At 51.8% G+C, this 12,933-nt stretch overlaps 2 protein-coding genes across 2 annotated transcripts in view; both read left to right on the top strand.

Moving 5' to 3' along the window:
• The window catches only part of PAQR7 (progestin and adipoQ receptor family member 7), a 373,180-nt gene that overhangs the window by 189,085 nt on the left and 171,162 nt on the right, over window positions 1-12,933 (top strand). The window lies entirely within an intron of this gene.
• Window positions 1,785-11,077, top strand: SLC30A2 (solute carrier family 30 member 2). Its single transcript, XM_066375471.1, has 8 exons — window positions 1,785-2,649; window positions 3,332-3,546; window positions 5,396-5,542; window positions 6,189-6,342; window positions 7,700-7,874; window positions 8,616-8,721; window positions 9,770-9,904; window positions 10,366-11,077. Exons 1-8 carry the CDS (start codon window positions 2,600-2,602, stop codon window positions 10,509-10,511), a joined length of 1,128 nt encoding a protein of 375 aa, XP_066231568.1. The 5' UTR covers window positions 1,785-2,599; the 3' UTR covers window positions 10,512-11,077.

Genomic DNA, 12,933 nt, shown 5'->3' with positions numbered 1-12,933 from the left:
GCCCCAGGACTGAAGCTGGGCTCCCAGAGGGTTAATTCCCTTACACGTCCAGGTTGCATCACATGTCCCCTTTGGACAGCTGCTAGGGAAGCGAAGCTAGACGGCACACCGTCAGCTGACTGCAGGTTGTGGGAAGAGTAGAACCTCCATGGTCCAGTGGGTTCAGCCTGGGTGCTGGAGCTGCACAGTGGTGCTCTGCTGGAGCCAATATTCACTCCAGAAGGGGCCAAGGGGCTGAGAGAGAAATGATTAATGAACCGGGGGACAGTGCATTAATTGGGTCTGCACCTTGAACTTCTAAATTTGAGGAACACTGCAGAGTCTATCCCACCTTTTTGACATTCAGAACACAGTAGCAAGTTAAGGACTCTGAGTAGTCCTGCCATAAAGAAAGCTATTTGACTTTAGACAATGACTGGTCTCTCAAGTTTATGGTGTTTGGAATATTGCCTGACCTTTAAGGCTCTTAATATTTTTTGGTGGATTGAATATTTAACCCAGAATTTCCCAATTTATTTATTTATGTGACATCCTCCGGAATGAACATTCTATAGAACTCACTTTATGAAAGTACTTTAAACTATCACACCTTAGCCCACTTTCACTTCTGGGAATTTTTCCAAGGCTAACTCAAGGTCTTTAATTTTAAATTTCAGGGAATCAGATTTTGCTCTCATTTCTAGTCTTTTCTCAAGTTCTGAAGCATTTTAAATAATTGTACAAGAGAGAAAGAGGGTGGGGGAGGTAGAAGAGGGTAAAGGGGAAATAAATAGTGATGGAAGGAGACTTGGCTTGGGGTGGTGAGCACACAGTGCAGTATACAGATGATGTATTGTAGAATTGTACACCTGGGCCTGGTAGCTCAGGTGGTTGGAGCATCACCCCAACATGCCAAGGTTACAGGTTTGATTCCTCAGTCAGGGCACATGTAAGAATCAACTAATGAATGCATAAACGGGTGGAACAACAAATCAATGTTTCTCTCTCTCTCTTCCTTCTTCTCTCACTAAAATAAAAAAAAAATTGTACACTTCAAACCTATATAATTTATTAAACAATGTATTACCCCAATAAATTCAATTAAAAAGTATATACTATATTACAGACACACAAGTGTACACAACTGTTTATAGAGTTTAATAAACTACTGTAAAATGAAATCTTATGTTACTACCATGGAGGTCAAGAAAAAGAACATTGTCAGTACCAGAAATCCTCCATGTACCCCCTTTCCATCATAACTTCTTCCACTTAGAGGTAGCCACCATCTTGTCTTTTTTCTCCTTTTCTTTCTTTCTTTTTCTTTTTTTTTTTTAGATTTTATTTATTCATTTTAGAGAGAGGAGAGAGAGAGAAAGAGAGAGAGAGAGAGAGAAGGAGGGAGGAGCCGGAAGCATCAACTCCCATCTGTGCCGAACGGGCAAGCCCAGGGTTTCCAACCAGCAACCTCAGCGTTCCAGGTCCACGCTTTATTTCCTCTGCCACCACAGGTCAGGTCTGTCTTTTTTTTTTTTTTTTTTTTTTTTTTTGGTAACCACACACTTGCTTTTCTTATTGTTTTATTTTCTAAAGTAGCCTCCCATAGAAGACTGAAGGAATTTGAGGTCAGAAAGCGAGAGGGGGAACATCATGCATGGCACCTTCTGGAGCTCCTGTGAGCTGCTGCGAGGCAGGGGAGAGGGGGCGGTGATGTCAGTTCTGCCAAGGTGGAGACTGATGCTAAAGCGCGACACTGCCCTATGTAGGGACTGGAGATAGGGTTAGTCACTCCAGGGTCTAATCAGAGTGCTTGGCAAGGACCTGGCGCTGCTTCAGTGGCGAGGATGGGTCGGGCATTCCCAACCAGTCCTAAAGAAGATCATTTCCCCAGCCTGAAGGGAGGCAGGGCCCGCCTCCAGGACCCCCTTTCCTAGCCTAAGCGGGACACAGGCCGACCGCAGGTGGCTGTAGCCTGAGGGTGGAAACTTATCAAACTCTCAAGAATCTCCAGCCAGAGGGGAAGACACAACCCCTAGCCTCAGGAGCCACATTCCTGCTCTCCCGGGATCCAAAGCGAATTCCTGCAAACCAAGATCCGAAAACTCCTCGATGGAACGCTGGCAGCCCTCGCGGGGAAGAGTGCGTGCAGCGGTCGCCCAGTCCTCGTTCAGTAGAAGCGGTTCGGCTTTTCGTCTCAAGCCGGGTAGACTCCCCGGGCACCAAGACACAGAACCTGGGTGTTCGGGGGGAGCCCCTGGGCATCCTTTGCAGCCGGCCACCCCTCCCCCTTCCCCACGGGCTTTTGCACACGACGCGCGGCAGGCCACTTCACACGGGGTGGCGAGGGCCGGATAAAGCGCTCGGCGAGGTGATCCGGCGCACGGACCCGGGGCTGGTGCGGCTTGGCGGCGGCAGCGACAGCCGGACGATCCCACCGCGGCCCCAGTGCGGCCGGGGCTGGGGCAGGCGCGCGGCGGAGAGGGCGGGCGTGGGGCGCACCGGGGGCGACGGGAGAGGCACACAGGGATCTCTCCGCAGGTGAGTGCGCGCCGCGTAGCGTCTGGCGCGCAACTTCCCGGGCTTACTGCGCGGGGCGTCCACGCGCCGCTTCCCGACCCGCATGAAGGCCACGGATAAGCTGCATCTGTTGGACGCCAGTCCCGGAGCCCGGTAAGGCGAGAGCCTGGATAGGAGTGGGAGTTTGGGCGGCATCAGAGGCACCTCCTTGTGTGCTATCCTAGGATGGTTTGGACGGTGACTTGAACTAAGACCACATTGGATAGGTGGGGTGAGGCGAAAGAGAGGGGGAAATCCAGCGTGGCACGGGAAATCATCCCTCCCTCGCGGCCGAGCACAGATCTGCCCCCTGCCCGTTTGTCGCTAGTGGGGAGTGCGATGCCTAGAGTCCCGCCCATTGCCGGGCACTTTGCCCCCGGGCAGCCTCGCCCTGGGAGGCCCTGCGTCACCAGGTGCTCGAGAGGAGGGTTTGCCCATCTGCTAGGGCCTGAGCTCTGTTTCTTCTGTGTATTCGGCTGGACTGGTTCCGCCCCTTGGCCACTTCCCAAGGTCTTTGCCTCTTCCAGGCCCTGGGAGGGATGGGGGAGGAGTGAACATCTCAGGCCAAGGCCCTTAGACTCCCGGAGACTGGTCATTCTCCAGCACCCACCTGAGAACATGGGCTTCTGGTCACTCACTCCTCAGGGACTGTCGAACGTGGAGTGTTCGACAGTCCACGTTCTCCTAATGGTACATATGGGAATGCCAAGGCCCCATGGAGGGACAAGACTAGAGTCAGCTCTCCATCGTCCCCATCTTAGAGCTGAATCTCCTCTTTCCCTTTCTCTCTGGCCAGGTCTTACATGGGATCTCTGTGGCAGGATGGAGCTGGCTGGATTTCTGTGTCCCCACCTGTTTCGGATGTGCCATCTATTCTGGAGAACAACCATTACTGTCATGCCCAGAAGGGTCCTCCTGGTAGTCACTGTGACCCTAAGAAGGAGTGGGCCCGTCGTCAGCTCTATGTGGCCTCTTCTATCTGCCTGGTGTTCATGATTGGGGAGGTCATTGGTAAGGACTTGTGCTAATTAAATGAAATTGGCACATGGATAGTCTGTATGATCCAAAAGGCTTTTCTCCTGAATGTTCCAGCAATATTAATAACAGCTGACACTCAATGTGTGTGTGTGTGTGGGGGGGGGCACTAACCAGCACAGTCCACGTGTAACTTTTGACTACCCCAAAATTTACATTTGGCTCTTCTCATCCATGGATTCAACCAGCATTGGATGGAAACAGTCTTTTAAAAAATTCTTTTAGCCTGACCTGTGGTGGCGCAGTGGATAAAGCGTCGACCTGGAAATGCTGAGATCGCCGGTTCGAAACCCTGGGCTTGCCTGGTCAAGGCACATATGAGAGTTGATGCTTCCAGCTCCTCCCCCCTTCTCTCTCTCTGTTTCTTTCTCTCCCCCTCTCTCTCCTCTAAAAATGAATAAATAAATTAATTAATTAATTTTAAAAAATTCTTTTATTGGCCCTGGCCGGTTTGCTCAGTGGTAGAGCGTCAGCCTGGCGTGCGGAAGTCCCGGGTTCGATTCCCGGCCAGGGCACACAGGAGAGGCGCCCATCTGCTTCTCCACCCCTCACCCTCTCCTTCCTCTCTGTCTCTCTCTTCCCCTCCCGCAGCCAAGGCTCCATTGGAGCAAAGTTTCCCCGGGCGCTGAGGATGGCTCTGTGGCCTCTGCCTCTGACTGCCTCCCCGTTTCCAGCTTCGGAATAATACAAGAAAAAAATTCTTTTATTTAAAAACTTTATTTTATTTATTTATTTATTTATTTATTTATTTATTGTATTTTGAATAATACAAGAAAAAATTCTTTTATTTAAAAACTTTATTTTATTTTTTTAATTAATTAATTAATTTTTTTTTGTATTTTTCCGAAAGAAAAACGGGGAGGCAGTCAGACAGACTCCCACATGCGCCTGACCGGGATCCACCCAGCATGCCCACCAGGGGGCGATGCTCTGCCCATCTTGGGGTGTCGCTCTGCCGCAATCAGAGCCATTCTAGCGCCTGAGGCAGAGGCCACAGAGCCATCCTCAGCGCCTGAGGAAACTTTGCTCCAGTGGAGCCTTGGCTGCAGGAGGGGAAAAGAGAGACAGAGAGGAAGGAGAGGGGGAGGGGTGGAGAAGCAGATGGGCGCCTCTCCTGTGTGCCCTGGCCGGGAATCGAACCCGGGACTTCCGCACGCCAGGCTGACGCTCTACCACTGAGCAAACCGGCCAGGGCTAAAAACTTTATTTTACAATTACCATTGACTTACTAGATTAGTTTCAAGTGTACAACATAGTGATTAGACATTTCTATATCTTACAAAGTTATCACCCCAATAGATCTAGTACCCATCTGAAACTATACATAGTTATTATAATATTATTGACTATAGTCCCTATTCTTTGCTAGGTTTTTCATATAGTACAGCTATCGCACACAATCCTCTAAACAACCTTGTGCTGTCATATGGATTAGTCTTCTGATCTTACAGATATTGAAACTGAAGTATATTCAGGTTAAGTAACGCCCAAGATCACACATAACCAGTGTGTAAGGAAAGGCCTGAATGCCTAGAAGGAAAGAGCATTTACTGAATGCCTAGTATGCTTTCCAGGCCCTATTTGAACTTGATTTTGACATTCATCCTCTAAATCGATGCTGTTAGTCCTATTTCACAGATGGTAGAAATTGAGGTGCAGAGAAAGTACTTGCCCATGGTTACACAACAAATGGGTGGAGAGGTCCTGGTCCTGGTCCCGTGTCTTTCTCCAGAGCCCATGGTTTCCCTGCTGCATACACAGTCTGGAAAGTTGGCTCCTTGGGGGAGCTGATAAGGACCTTCTGTCCTCATCACTGCCTCTGCAGGTGGGTACCTAGCACATAGCTTGGCGATCATGACTGATGCAGCCCATCTACTCACTGACTTTGCCAGCATGCTCATCAGCCTCTTCTCTCTCTGGATGTCCTCCCGGCCAGCCACCAAGACCATGAATTTCGGCTGGCAGCGAGCTGGTGAGGGCCCTGATCTGGATGCGGGTGGAATTGGAAGCGGGACAGGTCCAGACATGGGTTGTTAAGTGGCTATAATGGGTAGACCCTGAGTGAGTTTAGAAGGGTGACTTTCATGAGGGACGATAATGTTAAACTTGGCTTCTGTCCTCTGGGAACTCCCAGTCTGCAAGGAAGGAGAGTTCACTTTCCTATGAAATGAAGTGGGCGAATTTCAAGAACAAATGACTGTAGCATTAACTGCACATAACTCCATGGACCAGTTCTGGGGGCGGGTAAGGTCAGCAAAAACTTCTGGAAGATACAGGCTTTAAACCATCTTTAGTTCATCTCTGGGCTGCACCGTCATTTTCCTCTTGATGGGAGATGGTCCACCCTCTCCTCCTCAGAAGCCTCAGTTTGCCAGCTGAGCAATAGGTATATATATGAAAAAGTCATTTTCATTACATGTAAGACCTAAATGACTTCTTCATTTCCTTCTAGCGCTGACATTGTCTGTAGATATGAGTGGTGGGGTTAGATGCAGCCACACTTTCAGCAGAGCCCAACCAGACCCAGGACCGGACTTGGGGGGCGGGAGATCCTAGAGGGACTGAGCGGTCTCCTCAGCCTTAGGTCCCATGCTAAGATTGCTTTTGCGGTTTCTCAGAGATCCTGGGAGCCCTGCTCTCTGTACTGTCCATCTGGGTCGTGACCGGGGTACTGGTGTACCTGGCGGTGGAGCGGTTGATCTCTGGGGACTATGCTATCGAGGGAGGGACCATGCTGATAACGGCTGGCTGCGCAGTGGCCGTGAACATCATGTGAGTGAGTCTTCCGTCCTCCCATCTCTCACATGCATAACTATGTGCCTTCTGCTGGAAGCAGGGCAGGCCCCGCTCCAAGAGAGGCTACAGAAACGGAATTTCCCTGATGGTCTGAGCTCTGGCACCTGGAACATCTGGGTTCTGCCTTAGGCCTAGGCCAAGTTCATCAGGAACTATAAATCTGGGCCAGCATCAACTCCAGCCCCCAACCCCTACATGTTGGTGAATAACCTGGGAGCCTTCATACCTAAGTGGGGAGGGTTTTAGTTTTGTTCTTGCAGGAGAAGAATCCAAGTTCTTTTTCAAGCTAATGTGACTAAAATTGACCTCAGTGAGAGGCAGGGTGTGTACAGCATCTGTCTTATTTGGGTTCTCTCTCCCTTATTCAGTGGCCTAGGGCCCTGGTCAGCAAACTGCGGCTCACGAGCCACGTGCGGCTCTTTGGCCCCTTGAGTGTGGCACTTCCACAAAATACCACGTGCGGGCACTACCTCAATAAGGAATGTACCTACCTATATAGTTATTTTTGGTTTTTGTTGTTTTTTTTTAACGAGACAGAGAGGGAGTCAGAGATAGGGATAGGGACAGACAGGAACGGAGAGATGAGAAGCATCAATCATTAGTTTTTCATTGCGCATTGCGACACCTTAGTTGTTCATTGATTGCTTTCTCATATGTGCCTTGACCGCAGGCCTTCAGAAGACCGAGTAACCCTTTGCTCGAGCCAGTGACCTTGGGTCCAAGCTGGTGAGCTTTTACTCAAACCAGATGAGCCCACGCTTAAGCTGGCGACCTCGGGGTCTCGAACCTGGGTCCTCGGCATCCCAGTCCGACGCTCAATCCACTGCGCCACCGCCTGGTCAAGCTATATAGTTTAAGTTTAAAAAATGTGAATCTCAGTGCTCGCTTCGGCAGCACATATACTAAAAATGTGAATCTCAAAAGAAATTTCAATCGTTGTACTGTTGATATTTGTCTTTGTTGACTAAAGAGTTTGCCGACCACTGGCCTAGGGCAAGCCACTTCCCCCTCTAAGACTCAGCTCCCGATCTGTGACAATGGTGAGGGGAACTGGAGACCTTCATGGTGCCCTCCTGCTCTGAGATTTGGCACTAGGGCATCTTTGTGCCCAGATTCAGCCTGGCATTGTAGTTGAGCCCTTTCTCCTGTAGCACTCTGAACCAAAGCCACATGAGTCGGGCTCCTCATGTAGCCAAAGGGATCACATAGTTTGGGGGCTTGGGGTGTTTGCCTCACAGGGAGGGCAGCCCTAATGGGTGTCCTCTACCTGGCTGATTTGAAACCTCTACCAGCTACCTTAGTGAGCCCCCTGGCTTTGTCTCCACTTCTGTAGAATGGGATTGACTCTTCACCAGTCCGGCCACGGGCACAGCCACGGCCATGGGCATAGCCATGACAGCAGCCAGCAGCAGGAGAACCCCAGTGTCCGAGCTGCCTTTATCCATGTGATAGGAGACTTGCTGCAGAGCTTGGGTGTCCTGGTGGCAGCCTATATTTTATATTTCAAGGTCAGAGCTGGGGACAGAGGGAGGTGGGCCGGGGGTGGGGGGCAGGGTGTAGGTCATGAGGACGGGGGTCTTCTTGGCACAGGACCCTTTCCAGATTCTAGCTCCCTCCTAGTTCTTGGCAAAAGGGTGGGGAGAGGGAAGGAACATTTATTTATCCAACTTCTGATTCTCACAACAACCCTTAGCAGCGCTTCTGATACTCACCACAACCCGGAAGGGTAGGTAGCGGGGTTTTCTGTAGCTCAAAAAGGTTCAGTGACTTGCACTGTGTCACACAGCTGGTAAGTTATGGAGCCAGAGTAAAAACCAGCCATGTTTGCTGCCGAAGCCTGGGCATTGCCCTTCACATAGAAGCAGGGTGGGATATTGGGAAAGAGTCAGGCATTGGGTTTGAAGCCTGGCTCCACCCCTTGCTAGCTGTCTGATGTAGAGTGAGTCCCTTGCTCTAACTGAACCTCAATTTCCTACCTATAAATGTGGATAATGGACTAGACAGTGTCTAAGATTCCATTTAGCTCCCTGTCCATGTCTCAGCCCCTTGAGCAAGGAGTGGTAGGAGGGACTATGCCTTATTCTGAGCTGTGGTGGGCATGGATTAAACTGGGAGACAGGGCCAGGGTAAGGCTCATGTACACCAGCAGAGAGGGCCCCTCTTCCCAACACAGTGCTGGGAGGGAAGGGAGAAGGGAAGCTGAAGTGTTGGGTGTTGAACCCCAGCTCTGCCTTCCCTTTTTCCCGCAGCCAGAGTACAAGTATGTGGACCCCATCTGCACCTTCCTCTTCTCCATCCTGGTTCTGGGGACAACCTTGACCATCCTGAGAGACGTGATCCTGGTGCTGATGGAAGGTAACCGTGCTTGGAGCTCCCTTTTTGCTCTTGGCTCTCCAGCTCTAACTGAAGTTCCAAGGATGAAGGTTGGATCCCAGCACACTGGTGGGGCGCCAGGCCCTGGACCTTGGCATAGCTTGGGGCCCCAGGCCAATCTTGGCGTGGAGCTGGGCCCTCAGGTGTGGCCATTCCTGGAAATGTCCCCTGCACTATGCCCTCCCTTCCCCTCTAGGCCCAAGGGTGCCTCCTTCCTGCTGAGATGTGTCCTCCTTGCCTGGTCGGGCAGTTCCTGGGTTGGGTCTGTAGCACCTGGCATTCCAGCCCTTCCCCATATATTTCCTCAGTCTCCATTTGCTTTCCCTCAGGCAGAGAGAGGGGTGAGGATTGTGCTTCCCATTGCATGGGGCGGGGCAGACAGGCTCAGAAAAAGACAGTCCATGTGGGACAAGGCTGCTGACTCGGTGAACCCCTGCAGGCCCTCTTTTCTGAGGCCCCTGCCTCAGGAGGATGTAGCTGGGCTTTGAGGGGTGATAGGTAGTGGTAAATGGCCTGCCCTGAGTTACCACACTATTCACCCAGCTTTCTTGTGCTCCAGATCTTGAATTCTGGGTCTTTGTGTGAGCAAGGCCAGTCTGGATCCTGGTTTGGGGTCAGCAGAAGTGTCTAGCTGCACGTGAGAGCTTTTTCTCCGAGAACGTGACTGACCCAGATAAAAGTGACAGTGATGCTGTCCCACGTGGGTACAGCAATTTCCAGTTCCCTTTCCACTAAAAAACAAACAAACAAAAAAACTTTTTATTGAGCACTTACTCCGGGCTAGGCACTGTTCTAGGCACTGAGGAGGATAGAGTGGTAAACGAGACAGACTGTCCTGCTCTCATGGAGTTTTTATTTTAGAGGGGGTGACAGACAAGAAACTAATGAGATCATTGCAACAGTGGAAGTTTGTTAAGAGGAAAATACAACAGAGTGAGAAGATGGAGATGGTTTGGGAAGTGGGGACAACAGCAGGGCCGCATGAGTGGAAGGGAGCAGGTCCCCTCAGCCTCATCCCTGCTGTCCCCAGGGACCCCCAAGGGTGTGGACTTCACAGCTGTTCGGGATCTGCTGCTGTCGGTGGAGGGGGTGGAAGCCTTGCACAGCCTGCACATCTGGGCGCTGACTGTGGCCCAGCCTGTGCTGTCTGTCCACATCGCCATCGGTAAGTGGTGGGGACACGAAGGGTGGGGTGAGGGAGAGAGGCAGCCAGAGGCCTGGGGCATCCCTGACGGGTCCAGGTGATTCCAGATGCAGTGTCCATGCTTTGAACCTGGCCCCGTGCTGAGTGCTTTGCACACTATTTCATTTGATCATCACGTGCCCATTTATAGATCAAGAAACTGAGGCCGGGGCGTGTTGGGTGATAGAGTCACTCGCCTATGCTTTCACAGCTAAGTGGCGGAGGGAAGCCTTAAAGCCAGTGTTCTTCCTGTCCTTTCAGGATTGTGCCAGGTGTGGGAGCTGGGGGGCTGCCTGGGGCAGGAGTGCAACCTGGGCTTTCTTGATGTTCACGATCACCTATCCTGTTCTGCTGTGGGTAGGGCATGAGAGTTGGGCTCCCGATTGTTTCTAAGGGCCCAAGAGTGAGTAACTGTTTTTCTGGTGTGTCCTCTTGGGCCCCAGCTCAGAACACAGATGCCCAGGCTGTGCTGAAGGCAGCCAGTGCCCGCCTGCAGGGGAAGTTCCACTTTCACACCATGACCATCCAGATTGAGCACTACTCTGAGGACATGAAGGACTGTCAGGCATGCCAGGGCCCCTCGGACTGACTGCCTGGCCAGGTGCCAACTGGGGCACGGACAGGACCTGCAGATAGATGGCAGGGCCGAGTGTCCCCCGGGCCCGGCCAGGACTCTGTTTACCCTGGCTGTGTTATAAATCAGACCCCTCTCATGACCTTAGCTCCAGGTTCAGTATGGAAGAGCCTTGCTCACTCCAGGGATGTGGCTCTTCCCCTTCTCTCCTCCATCTGACTATAGCCAGCCCCAGAATGGGGACTCAGCAGGTGTACAGCTAGTATGATCCCACTCCTCTGGCTCCTGGGTCCGTTCCTGCTGGGGCTGGGGCTGGGCCTGGTCCTCAGCCAGTGCTGTCCTACCACCAGCCTCCGGGAAAGACAGTGAGGCGGTGAGGGATGCTGGAGGGAAGCCCTGCCTCCCTGACTCACTTCTCGTCTTCAGTCAGCCTGGCCTTTGCCTTATGAGTCTGTCAAGAAGCTAGCGGGGTTGGAAAGGAGACAGGCCAGTAGGCAAGGACAAGTGGAATAGGGAAACTGAGACAGATAGTTAAACAGCCAAGAAGTTTACAGCCATCTAGTAAATCACAAAAACCTATCTTCTCTAACCAAAAACACTTAAGAATAAGTGGTTTAGAGAGGGTAGATAGCTTAAATCACCCCACTCAGGGAGATAGACAGCAAAAATCCAATTAGTACCATTTGTGCCAACCACACACAAGGACAGATGAAGTCAGGAAATTAAATCTCATTTTTGCATATCAGCATAAAGCTGATAAATATTCATTTGAGATCCTCCCCTAAGGCCTCCCTTAAATTGCCAGCCTTTAAAACCATCTAGGAAGGGCCCAGTGCACCCCGCACATCAGCAGCTTTCCCCTCCCCTTCCCCCGCCAGGCAGGTCACCTCTGCTTTCCTCCTGAGCTCCAAGGGCCCTTCAGCTACCTCTGTAACTTTCTAAATAAACTTTTGCTGAACTCAAGAACCGAGGTCCAGTTTTGCAGCCAACACCCCTGGTAACATGAGGACTGTGAACTTGCCTAAGTGTCTCCCTGAGACGGGGAGCTGGGGGCACCTGAGGCCCATCTGTGTGGTAGTCACTTAGCTGTGAGCCGAATGTTGCCTTTCCTGGAGGGAGGAGGCCACTGACTAGGTAAGGACCTGGCTGTTTTCCTCTTTGCTTATTCCCCCAGCCCAGGAAGCTGCCAACACAAAAACACCCTGGCCAGAGGCTAGCCAGTTATGGGAGGCGTGGGGAGGGTAAGGGAAGCAGGAATGTCATCTTGGGTCCTGGGCCACTTCTCAGCCTAATAGTGTCCTGAGGAACTAGGATTCTGAAATCGGATCTGATTGGGCTAGCTCTGTTGCCCTTATAGCCTGACCTGCTCTGAACTTGGGGTTGGAGGAGAAAGGGCTGTACAATTAGGACAGGAGACAATGGCTTCCTGTGGTGTGCGAAGGTTCCTGAACTGGGGGGGGGGGGGGGTGACTTGTGTTTATAAGATGCGGGGAGACCTGTGCCCCGTCTTACAGAGGAGAGTGTATACCCAACATGGGTGGCCCTGCTCTAGTGGTCTATCTGCCCTAATAAGCAAGCGCCCTTAGGCAGGTCAGCCAGGCTATGCTTCTGAGTCTTACCTGAGAACCGAAACATCTACTAGAACCAAAGTCTTCAAAGCCCCTGGTCAGTGAAAAGCGCCTGCTTTTACCTTCATCCGGGAAAGATGCCGTCTGAAGCTGCCTTGTTGAAGAGCCAGGTGGGCTTCCCAGCCTCCCCAAGGGGGCACTGAGTTTGTCTGGACTGTCCTGGCCCATGGCAGGAGGAGGAGGGCTTGGCCGCTCACCCACTCCCTGAACCTCTCTCTTCTCATCAGTGAAAGGACGTCTTTGTGCCTTTCCAGCACTGACACCCAGGGTTGCCTGTGACCTAGGTCAGTGGGTTCTTCAGTCCCTCCAAATCAGTGGAAATTCATTTTGTGTTGGCTTGGCAGTGTCTGAGGAACTGCTGATGGCCATGCTCCACTCCACCCCAATCTCCAGGAACCAACACCCCTCCCCCTCAGCCGTGGCAGGCCGCAGGAACCTGGATCCTGAGCTTTGCTGTATGCCAAGTCCTTACATCCCTCTCCAGTCAATGCACTGCTCCATTTTCACAGATGAGACAGCTCAGAGAGCTTGCTTAGCTTGCCGTAAGTCACAGAGCCAGTGTGAGGCAGGACTGGGGTTTCTGCCTCATTCCCCCAGGACTCCCCCTCCAGCCAGGGCTGGGAACTTCTCTGGGCTGCATGTTGTTACAGTGTGAGTCCTTGGGCCTTGCAGTGGCCTCCCCATGGGCAAGGCTATGCCAACATGGTTCAGTGTTCTGGGTGCTGCAGCTGTGATTGGGGAGGGGAAAGGTGACTCCGTCCCCTGGCTGGGCCTGGCACTGGAGCTCTTCCCCTGGGAAGGCTGCCCAG

This window comes from Saccopteryx leptura, chromosome 3 (assembly GCF_036850995.1).
Source record: "Saccopteryx leptura isolate mSacLep1 chromosome 3, mSacLep1_pri_phased_curated, whole genome shotgun sequence".
NCBI lineage: Eukaryota > Metazoa > Chordata > Mammalia > Chiroptera > Emballonuridae > Saccopteryx > Saccopteryx leptura.
This window is presented reverse-complemented; position numbering and strand designations above follow the sequence as displayed.

Coding starts and splice junctions, on each gene's coding strand:
- SLC30A2 (XM_066375471.1), top strand. CDS start 2,600: ATGAAGGCCACGGATAAGCTGCATCTGTTGGACGCCAGTCCCGGAGCC. Junction 3,547..5,395: donor CATGATTGGGGAGGTCATTG/GTAAGGACTTGT, acceptor CTGCCTCTGCAG/GTGGGTACCTAGCACATAGC. Junction 5,543..6,188: donor TTTCGGCTGGCAGCGAGCTG/GTGAGGGCCCTG, acceptor GCGGTTTCTCAG/AGATCCTGGGAGCCCTGCTC.